This window comes from Curcuma longa, chromosome 1 (genome assembly GCF_044706935.1).
Source record: "Curcuma longa cultivar G26 ecotype Majalengka, Jawa Barat chromosome 1, ITB_CL_G26_1.1, whole genome shotgun sequence".
NCBI classification, from domain to species: Eukaryota; Viridiplantae; Streptophyta; class Magnoliopsida; order Zingiberales; family Zingiberaceae; genus Curcuma; species Curcuma longa.
The window spans coordinates 21,207,227-21,234,570 of NC_133861.1; the positions used below are offsets into that span (position 1 = coordinate 21,207,227).

At 41.2% G+C, this 27,344-nt stretch overlaps 4 protein-coding genes and 2 pseudogenes across 4 annotated transcripts; 3 read left to right on the plus strand and 3 right to left on the minus strand.

Annotated features, from left to right (window-relative positions):
- Positions 1 to 129: 129 nt before the first annotated feature.
- LOC141812379 (pentatricopeptide repeat-containing protein DOT4, chloroplastic) lies at positions 130 to 3,170 on the plus strand. Its single transcript, XM_074700407.1, has one exon. It carries the CDS (start codon positions 130 to 132, stop codon positions 2,746 to 2,748), a length of 2,619 nt encoding a protein of 872 aa, XP_074556508.1. The 3' UTR covers positions 2,749 to 3,170.
- Positions 3,171 to 4,247: 1,077 nt separating this feature from the next.
- Positions 4,248 to 5,425, minus strand: LOC141833061 (protein EXORDIUM-like 5). Its single transcript, XM_074720460.1, has one exon. The coding sequence runs from the start codon at positions 5,384 to 5,386 to the stop codon at positions 4,352 to 4,354; it is 1,035 nt and encodes a 344-aa protein (XP_074576561.1). The 5' UTR covers positions 5,387 to 5,425; the 3' UTR covers positions 4,248 to 4,351.
- Positions 5,426 to 5,637: 212 nt separating this feature from the next.
- On the minus strand, positions 5,638 to 14,980 carry LOC141826062 (uncharacterized; annotated as a pseudogene).
- A 337-nt stretch (positions 14,981 to 15,317) lies between these two features.
- On the plus strand, positions 15,318 to 16,015 carry LOC141846453 (uncharacterized). Its single transcript, XM_074734502.1, has one exon. The coding sequence runs from the start codon at positions 15,340 to 15,342 to the stop codon at positions 15,919 to 15,921; it is 582 nt and encodes a 193-aa protein (XP_074590603.1). The 5' UTR covers positions 15,318 to 15,339; the 3' UTR covers positions 15,922 to 16,015.
- A 29-nt stretch (positions 16,016 to 16,044) lies between these two features.
- On the minus strand, positions 16,045 to 20,454 carry LOC141826072 (RAF-like serine/threonine-protein kinase 20; annotated as a pseudogene).
- A 317-nt stretch (positions 20,455 to 20,771) lies between these two features.
- On the plus strand, positions 20,772 to 21,822 carry LOC141845672 (NAC domain-containing protein 22-like). Its single transcript, XM_074733728.1, has 3 exons — positions 20,772 to 20,916; positions 21,005 to 21,282; positions 21,370 to 21,822. The coding sequence occupies exons 1-3, from the start codon at positions 20,772 to 20,774 to the stop codon at positions 21,820 to 21,822; spliced, it is 876 nt and encodes a 291-aa protein (XP_074589829.1).
- The last annotated feature ends 5,522 nt before the right edge of the window (positions 21,823 to 27,344 follow it).

Here is a 27,344-nt window from a genome sequence, read left to right on the forward strand (position 1 = left end):
AGAATTTTACTTCAATTACTTATCATTTTTTTAAATTTTAATATTTTATTCATATCGGCTTGGAATTTAATTATATCGTCAAATTTATCTTTACCTTAGTTCTCTCCCTTTCTTTCGGCTCCAGGAGAAATGGCCGTGGTCGCGTTGCCTCTGAGTCCGAATTCAGGACTCCATCTATCGTCTCACAACGCATGGACGCAGCGCAACCGGAGCCTCTCCTGCTTCTCTCTACGGTCGAAGTCTCGCCTTCGTCGAGTTCATTCATTGTCTCTAAGAACCAACGGAGGCGGCACAATTTTGATGTCTGAGGATACCAACATTAGTCCTCGTGAAGAGATCCTGCGACTTTGCCTGGCGGGTAATCTCAGTAAGGCGCTCAGTTTGATCTGTCAATCCGAAAGTTCCAATCTTGATTCCCAAGTCTATTGCTCCGTTCTGCAACTTTGCGCCAAACTCGGAGCCTTAGAAGATGGGGTGAAACTTCACTCTATCATCTCTTCTTCGGGCCTTCAAATAGATGATGTTTTGAGATCGAAGCTAATGTTCATGTATGTCAAATGTGGCGACTTGAGTCAGGGTAGAAACGTGTTTGATGAGCTTGCCTCAAAAGAGGCGCTTCCTTTGTGGAACTTGATGCTGACTGCCTATTCCAAGTCTGGTAGTCACAAGGAAGTCATCTCTTTATTTAAACAGATGCGGCATGTTGGAGTTGTTCCAGACTCAGATACTTCTTGCAGCGCTCTGAAGTGTTTAGGGTTTTTGGGCCTTGTTACTGAGGGCAAATGTGTGCATGGTTATCTTGTCAAACTCGGTTTGGATAGATTCATTGCAGTCGGGAATGCTCTCGTTGCATTTTACTCCAAGTGCCACAAAATTGATGATGCAATTAAGTTGTTTGAGGAAATGCCTGAGAAGGATGTTATATCTTGGAATTCAATAATCAGTGGGTGTGTTTCAAATGGCCTTCCTGGAATTAGCATCACTCTATTCAGTGAGTTGGTGTCTTTAGGATTGCACTTTGATTTAGCAACATTGGCTGGAGTTCTTTCAGCTTGTGCTGAAACAGCTTGTCTTGGAGTTGGTAGAACAATTCATGGTTATGCAATTAAAGCTGGCTTTGTTGAACAGATAACCTTTCAGAATTCTTTAATTAATATGTACTCAAAATGTTGGAATTTGGTAGGTGCTGTTCAAGTTTTTGAGAAGATGAATGAAAAGAGTGTTGTTTCATGGACTTCAATGATCTCAGCATATGCTAAAGCTGGACAGTTGGAGGAAGCATTTTCTTGTTTTAGACAAATGGAGTCGATAGGAATTAAACCAGATCAAATTGTCATTGTGGCTATCCTTCATGCTTGTGCTTGTAATCAATCATTGGAAGAAGGGAAATACATCCATAGTTATATAGCCAGAAATAAGTTGGAGAAGAATATTTTTGTCAGCAATGCACTTATGAATGTGTACGCAAAGTGTGGGAATATGCTAGAAGCAAAAAAGGTCTTTGATGAAATGGAAAGGAAGGATATCGTCTCATGGAACACCTTGATTGGAGGTTACTCAAAAATAGGTATGGCTAATGAAGCACTTAATTTATTTTGTGAAATGCAGTCTTCCTTGAGACCCAATTCAGTGACCATGTCATGCATTCTCCCTGCTGTTGCAAGCCTTTCATCTTTAGATAAAGGCATTCAGATTCATGCCCAAATATTAAGGTCTGCGTGCTTGGAGGATAGTTATGTTACAAATGCACTGGTTGATATGTATGTAAAATGTGGTGCATTGTTGCTTGCCTGTTTGTTGTTTGATAGGATTAGCAAAAAGGATCGTATCACATGGATAGTGATGATTGCTGGTTATGGCATGCATGGACATGGTAACACTGCTATCACCCTTTTCAAAAAGATGAGATACGAGGGCATAGAACCAGATGAAGTTTCTTTCAGTGCCATCTTGTATGCCTGTAGTCATTCAGGACTCGTAAATGAAGGGTGGAGGTTTTTTGATATGATGAGAAATGAATGCAAAATAGTACCAAATTTGGAGCATTATACTTGTATGGTTGACTTACTTAGTCGTTCTGGGCATCTAACAAAAGCATATAAGTTCATAGAGTCAATGCCCATACAACCAGATTCTACTATTTGGAGCACATTGCTCAGTGGTTGTAGAATTCACCGGGATGTGAAACTTGCTGAAACTGTTGCTGAGAAAGTAATTGAATTAGAGCCAGATAACACACAACATTACATTCTTTTAGCAAATACATATGCAGATGTGGAGAGGTGGAAAGCCATGAAGAAGTTGAGGAAGAGTGTTGGTAACTGTGGGCTGCAGAAGAATCTCAACTGTAGTTGGATCGAGATTAAAAACAAAGTTCACATTTTTGTTTCAAGTGACAAATCACATCCAAAGTTAAGGAAGATAGAATTGTTTCTTGAAGAAGTGTCGAGGCAGATGGAGACTGAGGGCTCTGTCTCAAAAATTAAGTACGCACTGTTGAGTGTCGATTGTGCCATGAGGGAAGAAGCTCTTTGTGGGCACAGTGAGAAGTTGGCAATTGCTTTTGGTATCTTGAATTGTTCTGAACGAAAACCAGTTCGAGTTACTAAAAATTCGAGAGTGTGTATTGGTTGCCACAATGTTGCCAAGTTTATTTCAAAGATGTCAAAGAGAGAGATCATTTTGAGGGATTCCAATAGGTTTCACCATTTTGTGGAAGGTCGCTGTTCGTGTAGAGGCTACTGGTGAACTTCCCAGAAAATGGGTTTCAATCTGAACATTATAGATGAAGCAGGCAGATGAATCTGAGATAGATCTTGATGCTGATGTAGCAACGCACTTGGGTTGGTCTTCGAAGAAACCACTAACCAAAAGGCCTCGATACAAAAGGTCTATTAAAATTTACTATTAGTTACACATTGACATCTTTCAATAAACTGAAGCAACATTCTTGAGTTCTTGAATGTATCAGAATTGAATTGGTTTAGCTCATGTTGTCACAGAACATGTGCATTGCCACCATCCTGTGTATGGATTTGCCGTGATGTATCACGGAGCACCGCAGAGTAGGAGTTCAATATGTTGAGAAATGTATCAAAGTTTGAGGTATAACAATATATGCTGAATGCTTCCTTAGATTCAATACATTTTATTCAAGCATTCCATAGAAGAAACAGAATTCAACTCATTTATCGGCATTTTGGCACCCAAGAGTAACACTTGTACAAGCATTATACTTGCTGCATTTTAATCATGTTGAAGTAAACTTCCTGCATTTTAATCATGTTGAAGTAAAAAGCATGTATGCTCCAGCAAGCTATTGTTTGAAGTGGGATAGATGATCTTCGAACTAATTAATCCTAAAGACAATCGATTCAGTCCCACGAAAGTTTTTCAACTGTCATCAGAGTAAATCTGGAAAGCATAATTAAGTTCGGATGGATAGACTCATAACTACGATTTTTTTGAAATCCACAAACGTATGGTAATGCACTGCGCGAGGTTCGAATCTTCATTCATGATCTCGGCTAAAATTAGTATTCCTTATATTTGTTGTTTAATGAAACACAAACAAAGGAACTAATTGAAATGAGTTAAAATTCAGACACTCAAATTGTTAGGCTAAAAGATGTTCATTGAGTAGCAAACTAAACGTTTTTCAATATCCATTTGAAGAGAGATTTTATTCTTCGAAAAATTACTCTAGAAATTCAACCTTTATTTTTATGTGATAATCTACTATCTAAATATCAACTTAATTATATCCACGAGGACTAAATATACACATAGATGATAGATAAATAAATACAGATGTGGCAAATTTACATTCATTTCCATAGGGAGCCCTTCCAATTTATCCGATGTTGCTTTTATTATTGATGCCCTACAATTGTGCAGTGAGCGAACTTATCCCTAACAAGTGGCCAAACATTGTGAAGATTGAAAGATTTTTTCTTTTCTTTTCTTTTGAAACTTCGATAGAATGTTTTTAAACGATGGTTCAGATTTTATTTTTTTTTTAAAAAAAAGGCTTCTTTTTGGTCAAGAAAGCAGCGATACAGCCTGACGCATATTATGAAATGTGGTCACTCACGATGTTTAGGGCGGTCCAGGCTGGATCTGTGGCACAACAGTCTTGGGAGTCTTTCTCTACTCCGAGTCAAACAATAAAGCAGCTTTCTGGGCGCACTATCAATCATATGCCAAAATTTCAAATAAATATATAACTATTGACCAATTTGTAAAACTTCAAAAAAAGAACTTATTTATAGAGCTTATATTTACAATCTGCAGCTAAAAGATTAAAATAGTGGAAATTAAATGTAGAAAGAAAGCAGTAACGAAGGAGCAATTAATCCATGGCATTGGGTCCTCTACAGGCCTTCGCGATCGGGCTCCAAATCCACTGCACCAAAAATTTCCGCCCATTTCGTCCGTTTAGGTTATAGCTCCGCCCCATCTCGTCCTTGCTCACCTGCCCCGTGTAGCCGCCGCCGCCGCCGGTGCCGTAGACGCCTTCACAGAGGTCGGCGATCTCAGTGGGCGCCGTCGGGTCCTCCCCGGCGTACCACGCGTTGATCAGCGGGTTGGTGGAGAGCTCCGCCATCTCGTGCGCTAGCACGCTGACCATGCCGTCGACCCCGACGTCGCCGTTGGGCGGCCGCATGGCCTCGACGCTGCCGGCCATATAGGTCGGCACGGCGAAGGGGTAGGCGCAGACGTCGGGGCACTGCTTGCCGCTGTGGCCGACCCAGGCGTAGGGCAGCGTGTGGCCGACGAGGGAAGGGAAGGTGAAGTAGTGGAAGCCGCAGGCGGCGCGGCAGAAGTCCTGGACGGCGACGCCGGGCGCGGTGAGGACGATGTAGGCGCCGCGGCCGTGGTCGACGGGGAGCGATCGCGCGGCGAGGGCGTCGGCGATGACGAGCTGGACGGAGAGACGGGTGAGGGAAGATCCGCGCGGGAGGTGCGGGAGGGAGGCCTCGGCCGCGACGGCGACGCGGCGGGAGACGTTGGCGCCGGTCTGGTCGGGGTAGAGCGCGACGGTGGACCACCACTTGGCGACGGAGGGAGGCGGAGGGGAAGGATCAGAGAGCGAGAGGAGGAAGTCGCGGAGCGGCGCTTGCTGGGCGGCGGTCCACGGGCCGTACCACACGAGGTAGAGGTTGATCGGGGAGGAGAGGACGGGGCCCATGTGGTAGCGGAGGTTGACGAGGTCGGAGGAGCCCTCGTAGCGCTTGGACTCGGCCAACGCCGCCTCGGCGCGGCGGGATCTGACGCTTCCGGCCAAGCGGAGGTGGCGGGAAAAGGGGAAAGGAGAAGCGGCGAGGAGGAAGGAAGGGAAGGTAAGGAGGAGGCCAAAGAAGAGGAGAGGGAGGGGCGCCTCCATGTTTATTTTGGGGGGTGGTGACTGATGAGAGTGAAGGGCAGTAGTGAGTGCATATAAATAGGGGGGTGGGGGGAAAACGGGAGGGAAAGCGGAGGATGGGCTGGCAAGGGCATTGGAGGAGTAGAGGAGGAGGAAGCTGGTGACAGCTGGGAGAGAGAGTGGGGTTAGGGCTGGGCAGGGACAAATGCTTTTACTTCCGACGCCCAAGAGAATAAATTGTGATGTGAAGGGAGAGGTGGCCGAAAATAAAGCTAGGGAAAAAAAACTTTGCAGAGTAAATGGAGGACTCGCGTTCCGCAGGGACCTCGTCGCCGCCACCATCCACCAGGAATCCCGGGCCTCATCGGCTCCTCCAACGCCGTCGTCGCTGGCTTTTGCGACAGTGCGACGAGGACGCTCTTCATGTCGGGGCGATGCTTCGGGTCGGTCTGCGTGCAGAGGAGCCCCAGCTGCACGCACATCGCCACCTGCTCCGCGTCGGCGGCGGTGATCGCCGGCGACAGGGCCCGATCCAACAGGTTCAGGCTCTTCCCCTTTTCATAAAGCTTCCACGCCTGATAAAAGAACACGATTTGGTTTAAAAAAAAATGAGTGCGATTCCATAAAGTACCCGTTAAAGATCGTATCGTATACCCATTCGAGGAGATTGCCGGCGTCGGGGTCTGGTAGTGGGGCGAAGGAAAGAAAAAAAATCGTTTTTCAGATTTTTAAGGGGAGAAAGATTGAATCTTTGAAAATGAAATTCAGATCTTGACGAAGATCGGAAGAGGAAACCTGAGGGACGAGGCCTGAATTTGATGAAGAATAACCAAAAAGAAGAGGAAAAGCAGAGGGAAGAGAACGAGGGAGGAGAAGGGTTAATGGCGGTGGTGCTTACTGGAGAAGAGGACCTTATGCGAGTCGGGGACGCCCTGCTCTACACCTTCTGCGACACGCCGGCGGCAGAGGAGAAGAAGAATCGGGTGCGCCGGCGGCAGATGAGGAGAAGAATCGGGTGAGGAGGAGAAGAATCGGGTGGGTTTCGCGAGCGGAGAGATTTTTTATTTTTATTTTTCGTCCGTCCGTCGTGTTCCGCCCGATTTCGGGGGGACAAGTTTTGAGGAAAAAATGATCCGCTGATGGATCAAATTTCCTTTCCATCCTAAAAATTTTGACAGGTAAACGAAGGATGCATGCATGCAAGGGAAACTTTTCCGCAGTTTCTCTTTCCGCACCTCCAAGTAAACTGGGCATAAAAGAGAAAGAAAGGTAGTTACTGTGGCACCTCCCTTAGGTTTGGTTCCTCACGAGATGGATGATATTAGTAGCCCGTTACAGCTGATCAGTCTAAAATTATAGGCCACCACCTCCACCTCCTTGACCACGACAAAACCCTGAATGGGAGCACACAACACCAAGACTGCAGGGTTTTATTATTATTATTATTTCTATAATTGTTTGTGCATAAATTAGTATGTTTGTGATTATCTCTCTCTTCTTTTTTGGCATTTTTCCATTTGTCTATTTATTTTTTTTTAAAGGATAAAAATCAATATGATCCACCACTTGTAATCTTTTGACCTGATTTGTAGAAATGAGAAGAGTCTGGGTTCGAATCCTATTATTCTTGACAATTAAATTTATTTTGCCTTCGGGACATAGTTGAGTTTGTTACTACGGAACAGAGTTGCTGAAGTAGGATTAGGATCGAATTTCGATGAAGCCAAGGCAATGCTCTCCTCCGTCGTGGCTCAATTACAACTTCTCGATTTACCTCCTTACAGATGGTCGTGAGATTAATCATGTAGAACCACTGGGATGATAGATTTCATTTTTTTTGTTGAAGAAAACGAGTCCCCCTCCTCTCCTTTAGCCTCTCAATATTGGATTTTTGAAAGGTATTTGTGTTTACTTTTAAATTTTTTAGGCTTAAGGTTTTTATCTTGAAGTTCTAGTTTTTTGAGATATAAACTTTACTTTTGTTTAAGAATAGATCGCACCATCTTCTTCGTACTTGAGCATCTCCATTTATCCGTCGTAACCAACTGCACTTTCTCGATTTACCTCCTCACAGATGGTCGTGAGGCCGACTGTGTGGGGCCGTTAAGGTGACGGATCCACCTTTTTTGCAAAAGAGCATCTCCACTTATTAAGATCTTCACCCATTATTGAATATTAAGTCAAACTTAACTTACATTTCAACCACTATATCTACAATAATCTATCAATTATTTTGCACCTATATATTTGACAAATACATTAATAAATAAAATACTAATGTAATTTAAAATTTTTGCTATCAAATACACTAAACAATTGTACTAATAATATTCAAAGTATTTTTTTCTTCCAAATGGTGACCCCAAGGATTGGGGCAATGGTGCAACGGTAAGATATCCGGATTGTGACCAGGGATCCACGGTTCGATCTCCAACTACGACGTATTTGCAAGAATTTTTTTCCAAATGGAAAACGCAATCAAAGGATGCTGGGCATCTAGATTGGCCGCCGTATGCGCTTCCCGATTTACCCTGGTGGTCGGTGGAAAATTTCCGTAGGACCGGGCCGGCCACCCTCAGGGATTGAGTCAGAGACTGACTGAGATTTATCATTTTTTTTAAAATAATATTCAAAGTGATTTTTTTACAATTAAATTCTTCTTGTCATTGTTCTATTTTAAGAGTTGGGTGACGGTATTAGTAGAAAAAATTTAATTTTAATTTTTATAATTTTATTGATGAATGACCAAAATATCCTTGAAATTTGAATGACTTGTAGTTGTTAGGGATTATATTTCAGTAAATTGAGAGCCATTTGAATGGCTTCTAGCTATTTAATTTTAAGGACACGAACATGTAATTATTGAGCCTACGGATGAATTAAATTCAATATGGGCAATTGTCCGATGCCTCTGTATCCATTCATGTCATCTACGACATATTTAATATGCAATGTATCTCTTTAATACACCATTTTTTAAATATATTTATATATTGATTTTCATTTATTGAACCAAGCGACATCCAATTTCCACCCTTTTTTCAAATATTTTGATAAAAATATCATTAATAAATCAAACAAATTCTGAATCGAGACAATTATTCCGAAATAATTAAATTTGCTTTCTTTAATTTAAAAAGAAAAAGGAAAAGCATATAATTTGATTGAAAATACCTAACAATTCAGATCTGCTTTATTTTATTACAGTAAAAAGAATCTTTTTTTTTAAAGAGCGGCTCATCCTCTTTTTCATTTTAAAAATAATTTTATTTCAATAATATTATATATAATTATAATTGTTATAATATAAAATAAAATTATTTTACATAAGATATATTTATACCAACCAGATTAAAATTACTCAAATATAATCAAAATTATTTTTAAAAATATGCTAAAATAACCAATTGTATATGCTGAAATAATAATAAAAAACAGATAAAAAAGTATAAGAAAATATTATATAGATAACTTTTTCAAGATATAATATCTTCTTGATGTTAATAAAAATAAAGAGTGTTATTTTATTATTTTCGACTTTGAGATTTTTTTTTGCTGGCCCACGGCCATCGGCCTTTTGGGGGCCACATGAGGAAGGGGCCCATGCAAGGCTGGAATTGGATTCTTGTTCTTATTGGCTGGCTGCTCACTACAAGCCTCAGGCGGCAGGAGTGCTACTCCGCCATGACTCGGTTGTCCAGAACAGAGTGACTGAGTCGATGTCGCCAAAAGTCGTACAAAATAATTGCCTCAGCATTAATTTTAAATGCATATATATATATATATATATATATTTTTAATATGGCAATAAAGAGCAGGGGTGCGCGTGGGGCCATCCTGACGTGGACTGCTGAGGTGGAGCCTTCTAAGAAGTTGGAATTGACCCCAAAAAAACAAACTATATATGTAATAAATGCCACGTAGGGTAAGGGTAAGAAAATTGAAGTTTGGCTGTTAATTGTTTTTGGATACCAGAAGATATTAAATATTTCTTTTTCTGATGGAAGAACAAGGCCAATCATTGGCTCATATTTGAATAAAACATCAATCATAGAGTCGGATTATGAAAGATAAGAAAGGTTTTGAGAATAGTAGATCTTGAGTCCAAATCAAGACAGTCATTATAACTTAAATTTGTCTGTTATCACTAACAGTCCAGATGGGTATTACATAAAAATTACAAATTTAAATATTTTCTTAACCCTATGATCAAAAACAAGAATTGTCCTTGCTTCCAAAAAATCAACTTCTAACAACTCGAAATAAGAGTATCAGGAAGGCTCCCATGAGTTGCAAGATGTGCAATGACACTATTCTTTCATAATGAAACGCTTCTCATTCTCATAATGATACTGGAAATTGACGACTGGCACCGTTTTCTGGATCGATTTAATTGTAGAACCAAGATAAGTTTTCTCTCCTCGAGCCACAGCCAATAGAAATCAAATGGTTGCATGCCGAGTTGGGCATCCCTGCTCCACCTATTGTGCGATGGCAAGAATGGACGAGTGTTGGCAACTGGAGGGTCATTGATATACCTTTGCTGTCCAAATAGCTGGCCGCTATTTATAAGACTTGTGGCAAAGAAAAACAAGAAGAGTTGTGCAAGGTTAGGAATCCACAGAGACCATCCAAATTCAGCGTGGATTTTGTCTGGTGGGTGAGGCAAAGGTGCAGCTGGCTGATGAACAACTTCTTGTGTCTTCTTGTGCGAATCTACATAATTTGGCTGGAAAAAGGAAAAATGGGAATGTGACTGTTGCTGAAATTGGCTGGTTCTCTTGCAATCCTAGTCGGCTGATTGATGATTATAACTGCTCCTCCTCCAACCTTAGCCTTGCATGGATGATTCTTCAAAGTGATTGCCTGTGATGCAACTGTAGCAGCAGAGGTTCTTTTTCCACTGTTTTTGAAGGATACAATTAGATTAATCAGTGAAAAGAAACTTGATTGCTGTAAGCAAAAAATCAAGTGCAACTAATGTTAATAAAAAAAGATGCAAATGGAGATACAAGACAAGCCGCTCTAATAGCATTGGTAGTATATAGAGCAGCAATAAGTGGCTAAAAGAAATAAGCCTAGGAGTCAAATTTACGGCTGCCATCCAAAATTAACATGCCATAGAAATGACAAGGAATTAAAACTACCATAGAAAATTCAAAACTGATCATAGTGACATGCCATATGAATTAAAACTGTCATGGAAAATTATTACTGAATGACGAGAATGTTAGCAGATGGATCAAACCATGCCTCAGAGCAGTCCTGTTGCAGAGTATCAAGCTTAGGGAGCTGAACAGTACAGTGGGTCCCTATATGTGCAATTTCTTATTTGGGCTCCAATTTGATTCGGTACCATTAAACCTTTAGCTTCTTTCTCCCCTTGATCCTTGCTAGCCATAGTTTGCACCTCTGAAGCCACATAAAGTGAATGGCTTTGCCAGGAAGCTTGCCTGAAAATCATGTTGCCATATACACCAAGCCCATGCCTAACAGCTAGTATGAAGTGAGGCTCCGGTGTGTGTTTTCCTGTTGCTTGAGAAGGATAGAATGTATTCCTCTAGAATGATTCCAGTGCTAGAGGCAATGCAATACCATCCATCCTTGGTATGGATACATTTCTGAAATATGTGAACTATAGTCTCTTCATTGATGCAGGAGTATGTGCAGTTTGTATCACTCATTTCTATGCCTTTTTTTAGAAGTCTCGTATTATCCAGTCCTGCAACAAAAGCCAGGTGAAAAGTTTGGTCTTTTTGAGAGCAAAAGAAGACCAAAGGTTTAGAGTATTTTAGCGAATAGCCACAGCTCCCATGAGCACATTGTAGGCTGCCTAACCGTGAATACGCCATCTGAACTCCATCCTCAAACAGCCACAGCACTCATAAGTGCATTGTAGGCTGACCTAATCATGACTATGCCATCTGGATTCCATCCCCAAACAATCATCTCCTAGAATGTGGTTGAAATTGGATGCTATTATACCTGAGATACAGGATCCTCAACTCTTTCAGAACCACAGTGCCATTTAATACCAGCCCCCCAGTCCAAAGAATATCTTCACTTGGCAGGTTCTACTATCCTGCTGAATTTATTTTCTGAAAATTTTGGAAATTCATATCTCAGAAGAACATCTAATGCAATAAAGATTGCACAGGATTCATCAAAATGATATCTTGGAAATATCTCTCAATGGTTATGGTGTTGAAGGTCCAAGAAAAAGTGCAATCAATCAGATATTCTTCCCAGTGAAACAAGGACAGAGTGCTGACAATAGGTAATTGTTTTGTTGAGGGTTTCAATATAGGAAGTGCACGGTCAACATGGTGCAAATGGAGGCTAGTGAAGTGAGTTGTCAAAGGGATTGGCACATTCCATAGCTGTACATGTTGTACATGAAATGTAGACAAGCCTCATGTACTTCATGTGAATCATGTGAACTAATCGTGTCATTAGCTTCACAGGAACACACACGATTAGGTAAGCTTATTGTGTGCTAAAACTCAGTTTGGGAAACACTGTCAGTTCTGAAATTAAACAGATATGTGACATCTTTAGTTGAAGAAAAGTTCCAGTTCATTCAGGGATGGATCAAATTTATATTAGACTAACCACCTCCACCTCTCGAGTAGCATCACTTGAAGATTGTATAAGAAGAGAATGCTCGCCTTTAGTATAAATGACATTGCAACTTTATCATACCTGTCAAGACATAAAGAGGTTCAAATATTTCTTCAATAGATCAATATATATCAAATCACAAAAAATAAAAATAAAAACCCTTCAAAATTCATAATGGTCCAGCAAGAGGAGAACAAGTTCTTGCAAGACTATGATTCATTAAGATCATAGATCTAAACACACCTAGACATCAGCCAGAACTCAATTGAGTCAACTTCCAATATTTAGTTTTGACGAGTTCATATCAGCATTTTGGAGTGTTTAGTTTAGAAAAAAAGTTGATATTGACATGGGCAAAGCGTATGTCTAGCCACTGATTGCAAACACCACGGATTATGTTTGGATGCATAAAATAGTGGCCCAACCTATTTTAGAATAAACATTATAGCCACTGAAGAAAATGCACAGATTTAGCTTAGGTAGAGTAACTTGTGGAGCAGAAAAGGAAAATGGACAATAAACACCTTGAAACTAAGTGTTGATCTATCTACAGCATTTACATCAATATCTTAAATATAGACAAGCTGAGTAGATGAAACTGAAAAGAAAAGAATAAAACAAGAAAAATCAGTAGCTTCAAAATCTTTCGATAAGGTAGAGCTTCTCTTTACAGGGATGGATTCACATAATAGGGAAATTTGATTACTATAGAAATACAAATTCCATAGGATCCTTATCGCTTCATCACAGTTTATCCATATGTACTGATTTCCTGACTTTGACACCCACTAAGTTAGCAAGATTGATTCATAATTGTTCATCTCTAATTACAATTTGACTATTTCTAGAGCTCCTCTTTACAGGGATGGATTCACGTATCAGGGGATTTTGATTACTATCAAATGGTGAATACTGCAGGATTATTATTCCTTCATTAACCAATTACCAGTTTATCCATATCTACTAATTTTTAGACTCAAACACACACTAAGCCCTTGTTTGTTTAGGCAAATGTTCTATTTTTATTTTTTTAGAACACAAAATTTAAACGCTAAAAATAGATGTGAAACAAATATTTAGCATTGAATTTTTTTTACATGTTTAAATTAATTAGAGATGAATGGTGGGATAAACTTGTCTAATTATCTTAGGTATGGTCATTCCTAAAAGGCTCTTAGAGCACTCTTGAAGTACCCATGCAACTCAAAAGATCCCTTGTAATAATATAAGGAAGACAACTTGGATGATTCAAGTGGTGCATACTATCTAATAGACTGTTTGCCAAGACTTCTAGAAAATTCGAAGACACTTTATACAATACAGGATAAATTGAATAACAAAAGACAATAGAATCAATCAGTAATTTCAATGTACTAATAACTAATTTCTCTATGATCAGTCACTTCAGTGTGCAGATAACTGATTTTCTATGAATAAAACAGGCAAAAATTTGTATAATGATCAATAGAAAGTAAACCTGTTGCTTAGAATGAGTGGCAGTGGTCAAGTCAATTGTCCAAATATGTTCCCTGTGTACATTCATAGAAGAACGCTTACTATAAGATAACTACTCCGTAAGGATAATCCTTACCCTCACATAGTTGACTAAATCATTGATCAGTTCTAATTGCTAGGGTCATCTAACATGTGTAAGAAAGTTGAATTTGTCTTTTAGTTTTGATGCCAAATCTTCCCTAGACAACTTGAGGAGATCCTTCTTTACTCTCATATAGACAGGAAAGTTGGGGTTTAAGCCCTTGTCCATCAACTCAAGCAGAATTCTACCAGCCTCTTCTACCCTCCCTGACGTGCAATAAAGCTTTGCAAGTAAGCTGTAATTTGCGTTAGTTGAGTATTTAACTTTTGTGCTCATATTGACTACATATTGGTAAGCATCTTCTGCACACCCTGATCCAAAAAATCCTTTTATAAATGCTGCATCAATAGCAAGGCTTGGCTTAAATCCTTCAGACAACATCCGATCAAGGAATTTGACAGCAAACCTCATTCTTTTCGCCTTACATGCATGAATAAGAACTACCTCAAAAGTCCCCAAGTCTGGAAGGTATCCCGATTTTTCCATTGCTTCGAGCAAATCACATGCTTCAACAAATCTGCCTGCTCTTGAAAAGACTTCCAAGCAAATAATTGTAAGACTTAGTAGTAGGATCACAACCTGTCCTGCGCATTTCGTCAAACAAACCTCGAGCACCTTCAAAATCACGTCTCCTGCATTTTGCAGCAATGAGCACATTGTAATAACTAGTCCTCCTGGCTGTCTCCGACATAACGAAAATAGCCATATCAAAGGCATTCATGGAACAGAGTAACTTAATCAAGGAAAAGGTTCCCGTCCCTCGACAAGATCCCCCAACTTTATTTAGCAGCTCTGCGATTCTTTTGACAGAATCTTTAACACCAGCAGTGCCTCGACGCGACAGGAAGGAGAAAGCCTCTTCCGTTAGAGAATGCCCCATGGACGGAGAGCTGGACTAACATGCAATGCATGCTGTCGTAATCATCAACGAGACCGAGATTGCATACCATCTGATTATAAGCCTCAGAATTAGGACGGAAGTCAGGGTGAGAATCCAAAACCCAGCGGAAGAAGCGCAACGCCGAGACAGCACGATCGTTCGACGCGCGGAGAACCTCCAGAACCAGGGCGTGGGAAGGGGTCAGATTCAGCAGGCGCAATTGCGATTCCAAATCATCCGCGCCGCCTGCGATCGACGCAATGAGGTGGGAAACTGCTGAAGCCTCGACGCCTGGAACGCCAGGGGTTCGGCTCCTTCTGCCGGTGGCGGAACGTCCGGGAACCTGAGAAGAGAGCGCGCGGACGAGGCTGCACGGAGAAGGGACAGAGGGAGCGTGCGGGGAAGGGGAGGAGAAGAGGCAGAAGGGATCGGGATGGCTTTGAGGGGCCTGAGAAGGGAATAATCGGGCGCGCACGAGCAAGCGCAGCGGAAACAGCCGGCGAAATCGCGGCGACATTGGCACCGACACACTCGCAGGGGAAGGGTTTTAGCAGGCAGGGTTTAGTGTCCGATTAGAGGCGGCGCAGAAAAATGCCCAATTAACTCTCTTATATTTATTCATTATTATACGTCTAAAATAATTAAAATAATAATTTTACATTACATAAAATTAAAATGATCAGAGATAATCCATCCACGCATAAACGAAATGGTCAAATGTAATCTATCTATGCACGCGTTGACATTGCATTTTGACTTATCCGGATGATGAAGCAAACATGCATGCGACTCCATAATTCTTCATCCTTATCACTTCGTTCTTATTTAATAGCTTCCTAATTGTTAAGAAAATGGCACATAGGAAGAATTTACCGAATGGATCGGCGGCCGCCGCTCCCGATCTCTCCCCGCCGCCTCCGCACCCGCTTCCCTCCGCCATCCCCGTCGATCTTGTCGCAGATTTCCCTGACTCCTCGCGTCACAGGGACCTCCAGGAAGCGGAAGCCCCTGAATCGCTCCTCCCCCGCCCTCTCCGTCTCCCGTCGGTCGACGGCTGCCAGAGGAGGCTCCGCAACCGGCGGCGACGACTCCGTCGCTCCCACGGTCGGCAGCAAGAGTCCTCTGTTCGAGAGGGGGCGGCTCTACGACCTCTACTCGGCCAGGCGGAACGAGCGGCTCGAGAGGAAGATGGTGGAGTGCTCCGAACCGGTGGCGGTGGTGACGGAGGACCCGGCCGTCGCCGTGGTGCTCGCCAAGAGGCGGCTCTCGAAAAAGGCTGAGTCTGCGAGGAAGTCGGTTCTGGCGCACTTCTCCGGGAGCCGAGGGAGTAGCTCCCGGTCGGCGGCAGTGGGGAGCAGCAAGGAGAAGAGCAACGCGGGCTCTTCCTTTGCTGCTTCCGAGTGCTCCGCCGCCGGCGGAGGAAGGCGAAACGGCTCTGGATCAGTCCGCTGGTTGTGAGGTTTCCGATTCTTGTATTCATCTTCGTTTTGAGATTATTGTACGTAGTTGTATTATTGAATGTGGAAAATGGTTTGACGACAACATTTTCAAACATCCCACATCTCTGCTTGATTTCATAATTCACGGTTCATAAGTTTTGCCACTGTAATCTTCATCCATTGTTGCAAACCCAACTACATTCTCAACTTTGGATCCACCTTGTGTTGTAATCTTCATCCATTGTTGCACAAATTCTTTCAGCAAACTTTCATCTTCTTTCCATCCATAATCTCTCCTTTAGATCCCATTCAATGGAGTGTTATGGCCTACTACATTTGCCTAGATGTTTGCATAGCACTAATGAAGTTTCTTCAAAGGCATACATTTAGTTAGTTTAGTTAGCTTTCATCTATATTTTACACTAATACTATTGCAATTCATGCACGACGAGTGAAGCTAGCTTCATAACAAACCTAGCTCATGCAAGGTGTGACAATATTCAACTAAAATTTATCAAATACCTGACAACCAACATATTTTACTGCACCTCATCAAGATAAAACAAGTTGGTCGTTTAATTGAATCACTGGGTAGTTCTTCAAGGTCCTCATTTTTAATTATCTGATAATGTGCAACTTTTAGCAATTGTATTCTAAAATGGTCAAGTGAAATGGAAAATGATGAGAGTGCAACAAAAGGTGGTTCCTAACTATATGAATAGAATGAGACAACTAAAGAAATGTATGTTCCTAAACCAATTTATTAATTCCAAGTTGATTTCATTCAACTCTGAATTACAACTTGCTCCCATCTGTGATATAGCCTTCCTTGGAGCCAAAATGAAGCAATCAGACATATTATCTAAGATGGAGATCTGGTCATTTTGATCATTCCCGCAAGACCACTTTGGCATATGATTATAAGACAAATACTATCTGTTTTCACAAATACAATAGTAAGATTAAAATAATACCTGCACATTAATAAGGTCCAGATCATAAGCAGAAACATCTAAATCTGGCTCAGATGCTACCCCACCTTCATATCTTAATTCCTACGATCAAAGAATAGAACCACAAAAGAATTATAATACCAATGCATTCATAAAAGAGTCTGAAAAGATAAAAGAAAAACACATACAAGGAATTTATTGTTGACCAGATAAGATGAACACCTCATTTTCTGAAATACAAGTTCTTAATGTCTCTCCAAACTTTGTAAAAGGATTCTCTACCTGTGGACCTTCACCTTTGTGCAACATGTTGATATCCTCTACCATTGCACTAGATGATTCTTGCATTTTCTCACTAAAATCAATTTGGGCAATGGTCTGACCAAAATCAACTTTATCATTGTCCAATGGTGCAATTTGGGGTTAGTAACTAATATGATCTTGACCCATCAAAGAATAGTCTTTATGGTTGAATTCACCCTGAGCCAGAATCCTGAAGAAAGACCAACGCTTAGGATCATGGTTTTGCATATTCAGAGTCAGTCCGACATCATATTTGTGAGGGGGGTTTATATTTGACAAATCCTCTTCGGCGTTACTAAAGATATCAGAGAGAAGATTTGGAGGGAATTGGTCATTAATATCAATAAGAATATCTTTCCTCTCAGGAGGTCCAGAAGATTCCCCCAGAGAGTGACCTCCAGCAGTATAGTCAACATATGTGATATCATTAGGTGTTTCAGCCCAGGGATTGTCAGGAAGAACAGGTCCTTCCACAGGTTTAATGGAAGATCCATCAACATGTGCATCTTTTATATCAACAATACTTATGGCTGTGTCTGCGTGTTTGCTCATATTGGATTCCTGTAACATCCTTTCTCATGAACAGCAGGCTTATCAGACACAGACTTTGAAGGTGCAATTTGAAACTCAGGTTTCTGAATCATCCTCCCTTGTTTATAGCATTGTTCATCAGTGATACCATCATGTTGATCAGGTCCTACATGAAGAGCAGGACTGAAGACAATTTCATGTTGGTCATGTATAAGTCTGATTACTTGAATTACGGATATCCTGATAAAATTTAACAGTCTCTGATCCATGTGGAACGGAGACAGATTCCAATTTATTAGCTCGACTAGGTGTACTGACCAGTTGTTTATCTTTTTCAAACTGCATGAAATCATCTTCGATAGTTTCATTACTTTGGCATGGTGGTTTTGCAGATGATAAACACTTCTCAGAATGTGAGACCAGCTCTCCTTCAATTATGTTATCAGCTCCTTCAGCAATGGATTCTTGAGCTGCAATCAAGCACGCCTGATTTATTAGATATTGAGAGCCAAGGGAATCATCAGATTTAGATAATCGGTTCGGGAACTCTAACTGCTCCCTAGGAAGCCTTTCAGATTGGTAACCTCAGAAAGGCTGTGAAGGTGGATTATTGAAACCTACATCAGATATATCAGCTTCATCATCAATGTTACTAGCTGCCAAACCGCCATGATTGTGACCAGCATTCACAGAGTTCACTGATGATACTGGCTTAGCATCTAATTGCTTCCCTATGTTTGTTACAGGAAGTGTTAAATTCTCTTTTTCAGAAACGACATGCATACTTCCTGCATGGATATGACTCAAAAAGGAAACATCATGCTGCTGCATGGTTGAACTAGATTCATGAATGTGGGAGCTGGTATGCTCATTATCCATTTTTTCATATGAGAAACTATCAGCTGCTAAACTCTTGTCTCTCTTTGCAGTTTCTTGATCAAGCAAACTTATGCCAGAGTAAGGATCTTGTGACATGTCTTGATTGAAAGGTTGTTGGTCTGGTTGAATAGAAATGCCAATATCTGTATAATTGCTTGTATATTGATAATCAGAGGGCACAGATAGAGGAATGGAGGTTCTGCTATTTGAATTTTGGTATATATCATCAGGACTGATGAGATTGTAAGAATAGTGCTCACCTTCAACATAGTGGTATCTATGGTCCTCAAAACGACGTGAATGATTATCATAGTCAGCAGAAGAGCTTTGCTGCAGTGATGAAGCATATATAGTGGGAGATGCTACAGGGACAACAACAAAACCAGCAGACTGTAAGCATTAGCTATTTCAGATTCAATGTTGAGATTAAGCAACTGATTCAAATCACTTAATGAAGTGTTTGCTAATCCATGTCCATATGAAGATTTTCCAGAATCAAAATCCATCCCATTCACTGCAGCAACAAATTGGAACTCAGAATAACCTTCCATATTCTCCAAGTTAAAGCATCCACTATCAGTATCATCTAAAGCAAATAGAAACATCCTGATTTTCTGAGATCCCTGACCACATTCAATAAGACTGTACTCATCAATCATATTTAGCAAATCTTCATCAGATGAAACAGATATAAGCGCATCCAGGTCTTCCCCAGGTAGTTGATACTTGATCATATGAGGTATACTGTATATGGCTGTTGTCTTTAGAACAAGCTCTTCCCACAAAGTATCCTTGCTTATTCGAACAATACGTGTATCACCTCCCACATACTTCAGTTTTCCATCACTGGGTCTAGGTAAGAACCCCCCAGACTAGACCACCATCTAGCATGATTGAACATACAATTTGCCCATGCATCCTTTTTTAACCAAGCCCAAAGTCTCCACAGGGAAATCATTACAAGAATCAAGATGTTTAGAAATACAAATGCTCCTTAATATACAAAAGAGAATCCTGTGAATGGAGCAAATTGAACAGTCAAGTAGCTTATCTAGAATAAGCATAATTTTCACATTCTATGTTAGCAAAATCAGTGAAAAAGATAATAACAAGAAAAATTGTTCTTTCAATCCTAAGCAAAATAACAAATGTGACATGCCACTAGAAATTGTTCACACCAAAGTAACCAGAAATTGTCACTCTGATGATTTAGTCGTCGAAGCAATTTTTGATAGGGTAACATCCTATGAATCAATGGCGAAGCCAGCCCGGTTGATCTACTCGGGTTGATCCTGAACTCAGAGTTATGCCAGCGGTATATCCCAGGCTACCTTCTTCGTTTTCTTAAATTTTCTTTTTTTCCATCTATAAATTCATTTTTTTCCCTTTTGATGCCGGCCCTTGGGCTATAGCTCGGGTAGTCAAAGGGTGCCTCCGCCCTTGCTATGAATCCTTTGATACATATTTATTTTCGTTCTATTTTTATATTCTATTCTTTAGCATTTTCTCTTTGATTATATTTTTTGGGCACCCTGTCACCCAGATGATTTAGTCATCGAAGCGATTTCGATGGGGGTAACATCCTATGAATCCTTTGATACATATGTATTTTCGTTCTATTTTTATATTCTATTCTTTAGCATTTTCTTTTTGATTATATTTTTTGGGCACCCTATCACCCTGATGATTTAGTCATCGAAGCGATTTCGATGGGGTAACATTCAATGAATCCTTTAATACATATTTATTTTCGTAAGAATCGATCCAAACTAGCTACAAATTTTTTTTACGTCATCGTATCTGAGATTTGTTAGACCGGAATACATATATTTTTTCGCCCCCTGATCATGGCGTACACGTCTCAGCTCCTTGAAAAGTAACTGCATGTTGACGAGGAACTACGAATATTTGAAAAAGTCAAAATACTGGCGTCGCTTTGACTAATTGATCTGGTCAAACTGTCTGGTTTAGTCGAACTTCATCCGAATTCTGTCAGAGAAAAACTAATAATAACAGCTGCATGTGATAAGGACTGACTGGAATATTTAGTCGGATTCGCATTACATTCTTGGTCGCAGAGGCCGCGTGGACCATAGATTCTCTGTTTGTTTTGGATTCCTTATATAAAAACTGACAAGCACTGTGCTAGCGAAGAGAGCCGCAAGAACAGGGAAGAAGTTGGAGAGGAGGAAAGGAGTGGGCGATGGATCTTCCAGGTTTCCGATTCCACCCCACGGAGGAGGAGCTGCTCGATTGCTACCTGCGCCAGGTCGTTCATGGCGGGAAGCAGAACTTTGATGTCATCGGAAATCTCAATATCTACCTCCACGATCCTTGGGAGCTCCCAGGTAACGACGATCGGAAGGAAGAGAATTTTTAAATTTTTTCAGATAATGCAAAGTAAGAAGTTGTTTGAATCCCTGAATCGATCGACAGGGTTGGCAAAGATAGGAGAGAGGGAGTGGTACTTCTTCGTGCCGAGGGACCGTCGGAGCGGGAGCCGTGGCCGGCCGAACCGGACGACGGCGCGCGGGTTTTGGAAGGCGACCGGGTCCGACCGCCTGATTCGGAGCGCGGCGAAGTCGCGCCGCGTCCTCGGGGTGAAGAAGACGCTGGTGTTCTACCGGGGACGCGCCGCGCGCGGGACCAAGACGGACTGGGTCATGAACGAGTACCGACTGCCGGAGGCTCCCGCCGGAGACGTGCATTTCAAGGTACGCACGCAATTCATCGCGTCGAGTCAACTGCTCAAGTAGCTACGTCCGTCCGGTGAAGGATTTTCCGGTGACGTCGTTGTGCAGGAGGACGTAGTGCTGTGCAAGGTATATAGAAAGGCTACATCGCTCAAGGAGTTGGAGCAGAGAGCGGCGAAAACAGAGGAGGAGGAGGAGGACGCCGCCGCCAAAGCAACAGCAGCTCGCGTTTCCAGCTCTGACCAAGGTATCTACTACCGGCGGAGCTCAGTACTGTCTCCGGCGAATTTGGATGCCAAGGAGGAGACGAAGCAAGAGGCGGCGACGCCGGCGAGAGATATCGAGATCCTGTCGTCGTCGTCATTGTCGGTCGTCAGACCGATGATCCTCCCGGAGCTCCAGGTTCCCAAGAGCGGTCTGGAGTGGCTGCAGGAGGATCCCTTGTTGACGCAGCTGAGGAGCCCATGGATGGAGCTCTGGTCTCCCTTGTTGACGCAGATGAGGAGCCCATGGACGGAGCTCTGGTCTCCATGTGCCGACATCCTCCTTCATCGCCCGTAAACCACATTAATTGACATGTACGACCTAAAGAATTTTCCCTATAGCGAAACAGAGGAAACATGTAAAACCCTACCTCGCACCTTTCTATTTGACCTCTTTAACATAGTCAACGGCTCTTCTTTAGTAGAAGGCTAATTTGTTCAATAAAAATTTGAAGGATAAATTTTAATTTTAATTTTTATTTTAAATGGTGTAAATTAATGCTATAGAAGTTAATTTCATCAGCTGCACAAATAGATCTTGACGAACAATTTCACATCATAAATTTTTTAAAATTTTTAATTGTAATATATTTTTAGTAACATTTAAATTTTATTATTTAAGGAATCGTCTAGTGGTGTGTTTATGAATATCCAAAAGATGCTGCAATAATATAACTAGCAAATCATTAAATATTTATGTTTCATTTTCAAAGTCGGCTAAGCTTGAATAATAAAATGGAGCAACTCTTGGAACAAGCATGTTTTAGTTGCAATTCCTCTTCTATTGTATTTTAATAGAGGAAAGTGACACTTTGTAGTTCCTTCTAGGTTTTCCCCCCTTCATTTAATGGTCTATTGAGGTTTTTTTTAAAAAAAAAAGCTTTTAAAAACAAATTAAAAACCCTCTCCTAAAAAAGTTTTTAAAGAAATATAAATTTATTTTTTAGAGAAAAATATGCAACTTATGCTTATTTAAAACCTCTAATATAATTAATAAGAATTACACTTGAACTAAAACTTAACTAAATATCAAAATAAAAATAATGATATATATAAATTCTATGCAAAAGCTAAATAATTATAAAAGACATTAAAATACTATAAATGCATCTTTAACATCACGTATAAAACTTAGAAAAAATAATAAAAGATTAACATTTAAACAAATATTTAACATTTAACTCAATAACAATATTTCTTAAAAAAAATCAAATAACTAATTCAGCACTAACTCCATTTTACAAACAATGAAAAATTCGATTAAGTACTCTATACAATTATTAGTTTTTAAAAAAAAATTGAGTACTTAATTATATTTTTGAAAATTTAAATGAACATAAATTATATCATAAAAATTTTCAAATTATAGGATAAAATGAGTTTATTTTTTAAAATAAGGCTGATGATAGTTTAAGAAGATAAAATCTGAATAAAATATTAAATTAATTGCATAAAATTATTTGTATGCATCTCATTTCGAAATTCTTTATTGGCCGACCCTTTTTATCTTCGTTTCTCAATTTTCAACTAAAAAGAGTGGAAAAGAACGAGTTTTACATGTTTTGATGAGGTAGGAAGATGCCGGGAGGGAGGATCTGGAGCAGAGCGACTCTGATGTCGACCACAGACCGGAAAACTAATACCACGCCGCCCTCCAACGACGCGATGGCTTCCTCCGCCGCCCCCAGCCTCTCCAGCGATGTTCTCCGCCTCTCCTCCTTCGCTGCCTCGACCTCGTTACCCTTTTCCTCTGGCGAGGTTTTCATCTCCGCGGGCTTCGCTCTCGCCTTCGCCCTGGCCCTGGCCCTCCACCTCAGCGCCGCCGCCGCCCATGGTAACCGAGAGGATCCGGATTTCGACGCCGTAATGTCGCTTCCATTCTCCTCCGGCGACTCCTTGTGGATCGAATTGGCTCTCGCCCTCGCCCTCCACCTCAACACGGCCGTGAGCACGGTCGCCGTCCACTGGAACCTCGATCGCACCGCCACCGTCGCCACCTGGCCTCTGTTTTCCTGCGGCAATTCCTTCTTTTTGATCGACTTGGCCCTCGCCCTCGCTCTCCATCTCAGCACCGACATCAGCACTCCTGCAGCCCACGGGAACCGCGAGGGCGCCACCTCCGCCGCGGCCAGAGAGGCGATCTGCCTGACGCCAAGGAAAACAGCGGCCGACGCCTCTGCCACCGCCGCCGAGATCTCCCACATGAGGATGGCCACCTCCGCGACATCGGCATCAGCCTCCATGGATCCGATCTGTGGCGCCTGCCGGATCACCACGCGCGAGGAAGCGGCGAGGTCAGCTAGGTCCTTCCCAGCGCGCCGCTGGTCACGGAGGGAGGCAACGAGGCGGGGCTCGTCGCGGAGGCGGAGCGCGGACTGGGCGGCGGCGAGGTGGTGGCGGAGGGCCGTCGTAACGAGGCGGAAGGAGCCGTAGACGTCGGCGAGGAGAAGGAAATCATCGAGGAGGCAGGCGGCAAGGGCAGGGCAGGAGCGGTTGGTGCGGAGGAGGGTGGCCTGGGCCTGGGGGACGGGGATGGCGTCAGCGAGGTCAATGAGGAGGAGGCGGATGCGTTCGAGGCCATCGGAGATGGACCGGGCGAGGGCGGCGGAGGGATCAAGATCAGAAACGGAAGCAGAAGGAAAAGAGGGCCAGGATCGGAGGGAGTTGAGGTCGTACGCGAGGTGAGCGGCGAACGGGTGGGCGCGAGCAGGGAGGCTGACGCATCGGGTGCGGAAAATGGTCTTGGCGGTGGAGGAGCGGGCGGCGGATGGCGGTGGAGCCGGAAAGGTTTCGGAGCGGCGGAATTTGCCGGTGAGCATCGCTTTTCTCCTGCCCCTCTTCCTCTCGATCTTGATTCTGTTGCAAGTTGGTTTATAGAAGGCGGTGGTGCATAGCACGTGGCCTGCTTGCTTTCGGGACGAAACATAAAAATATACAATTTTTTTTATTATATCCATTAAATTATTACTTTAACGGGTTCACACCCAATCATATATTTTAACCTTTTCCTTTTAAACGGGTCGAGAACATTCAGACATTTCGTATCATCACCAGTGCCTTCCTGTGTGGAGGTTTGGCAACCATGTTATGAATCCATAACAAATTATATAATTTTATGTGAAATATTGTAAACTCCGTTTTAGACATGAAATCTTTATCTCATTTAATTATTTCCATCTAATTTATTTTGGATTTCCTTGGTAGAAAATTTAAGATTTATTTTCATTCTCAAATTTTCTTTTAATTTGCAATATTATATTGAATAATTAATGATTTATGAGCGAAATTCTGAAAGTAATGGCTTACATTACAAAATATAAACGAGATGGGTTGGGTCTGGTTGGCAGCAAGGTTGAGGCATCCAATTACGTATGCACCTCCCCCAAATTAATACAAAAAACTTAAATTAATTAATATTATCGTTTCTTCTTCGGAACGATTCAGTTTCTGCGCTTCATGATAACATTAATAAAAGACAGCACTTCCAACTATGTTGGATTGTGCTGGCCGCTTGTTAGCTGACAATTGTTGTCCTTCGGGAGTAGTAATTTAATAGTATTATAAATTTAAAATATAGTATTAAAATAAATAGTTATTATATTATTCATTTTTGATAAATTTAATTTTTAATTTATATTTTAAAAAAATGGGCCTAATTTTTTTTGAAGGAATTTTTCTTCTGCAAAAATCTGCCACCTTAGCGGTCCACATGGTCGATCTCACGACCATTTAAGGAAATAAATCGAAAAACTACAGTTGATCACGACGCATTAAAAGAGTTTTTCAAAGCACCATGAGTTTGAGTAATTTTGTTCTAAACTAAAGTGCCTTTTAGGGTTTGAATAAATTAGAATAACGAGAAAAACTTCTTACCTAAAAAAAAACTTTAGTGAATACAAGAAGTGACTCGTCTAACAAGTCATAACCCTAATGTAGAAGCTTGACGACTGTTGAACCATGTAAAAATCCGTTATTAGCAATTAGTCAATTAGTCTTCTATAGAATAGAAAAGTGAAGCGAACAACAACTTAGAGACTATAAAAGAATGACATTGCAAAGGTTAACATTTTATGTTTAGCTTTTTATCTCTTGAGCTTTCTCTTGTTGTATTTATAGCCTTAATCTTCCAAGTTTTCACTTGTTATCATTCTTACAGGAAGATTCTCGTAAGAGATTTTTACACCTCTAAAAGAATTTGAAAAGGAGAGAACTAATTAGTATTCGTGAGTGACTTACTATAGATTATGAAGTCGAAATTAGAGTTCCAAACCAAGTAAAAAATCGTAATTTGTAGGTTAAGTGCTATTACCCCTCTAACTAATTCAACCATCATCACAAGAGAGATTAAAAAAATATGGATAGAGTTGAAAAAGAGGGCGAGATTTTTGGATTTGATGACTAAAGCGGAGAGGCATGATAAGCAGCACTGAAGATCGAGATAATAAGAGTTCTGTAGAAAAAAAGATGATGACTAGTGGAGGGGCATCAATGATGATAATAAAGAGATTTGAATTAGCAAGGAAGGAATGGGCAGTTGCTCTATAAAGGCAGGCAGAATTTCTACAAAGAAATCATGTCTAACATTGTACTTGTTCATCTGAGATTTTTAAGATCATTACATTGTATTTTTTTTTCTGAGAGCGTGTAAGATGAGATCAGCGATAAAAAGAATTTATTTGAACATGATACAATGATAAAAAAAAAAGATGTATGTGAAGAATCTAATATGTTTCTCAATCAAGCTGTGTGCATCTTCAATCTTTATGATCCTTCAATTCTAAAGGATACGTAAAAAAGGTGTGATGGAGCAGTGGAAAAACAGAAGGAAAACAAAGACTAACCATAACGATAAAGACAAGTGAGTTACGTATCAGGCAGTCAAGAAATATTGTTAAGACGAGACAATGGGATGATTCGATAAGATGAAGTAGCCCAATCAGGCATTTGTTCAAACAGGTCATTTACAAAAACAATTGAAACAGAATCAAACAGTGGCCAGCCATCTTTTCTGCCAAACGTTAGAAGCAAGATTGAACCTCAATATGTCCATAGAACACGCAGAAAACGAAATCTGAGCAATCCACTGATACTCGATTCGATTGAGAAAAAGGAAAGCCACGGCTCGCAACAATTTACGTGCTATGTTTAAGTAAGGGAAGCAGATTACAGAAGTGGCATTTAGGAAATCACGGATCAAATGCGTGAAACAAAGAAATCGTCACGCCGAAAACCAGACTGGAGCTACGAATTCGGCTCTGACACCTTAAACGAACAGAAACTTACAATCAGATTGTGATAGAATCCTTGACTCTGATCCCGACCTTCAGGATTTTACCGATGGAAGCCGAAGAATGCATCACGTTGGCGATCGACAAAAAATGTAGATCAATCAGCAGACGCGAGCGCAGATCTGGGCCAGATCTGGAGGAGGAGGTAGAAGAGGAAGCAGAAGAAGATAAGGAGGAAGGCGTAATCCAACGCCAGGAAGAAGGCGGTGGAGCCGTGGCGCCTCTTCATCGCCGGCGCTTTCCGTTCCTCTCTTTTACCGTCCATCTCTGCGAATCCTTCGAGTCCCGTCGCTTCCCGTTCTTTTGCCTCCCGGTGGCTCTATTTCCAATTTAAGCAAATTGTGGAAATCAAAAGGTTCATGGGCTGGCGGCCCATGGACAGGGCCTTCTGTTTACATTTCACGTGTGAGAAGAAAAAAAAACTTCAGCGACATTTTTGTCGTTAATTTGATTTTAAAAAAACTAAAGAGAAAAAACGTTAATAATTTTCCCTAGAAATGTTTTACCTCTATATATTTAAATTATGAATAAT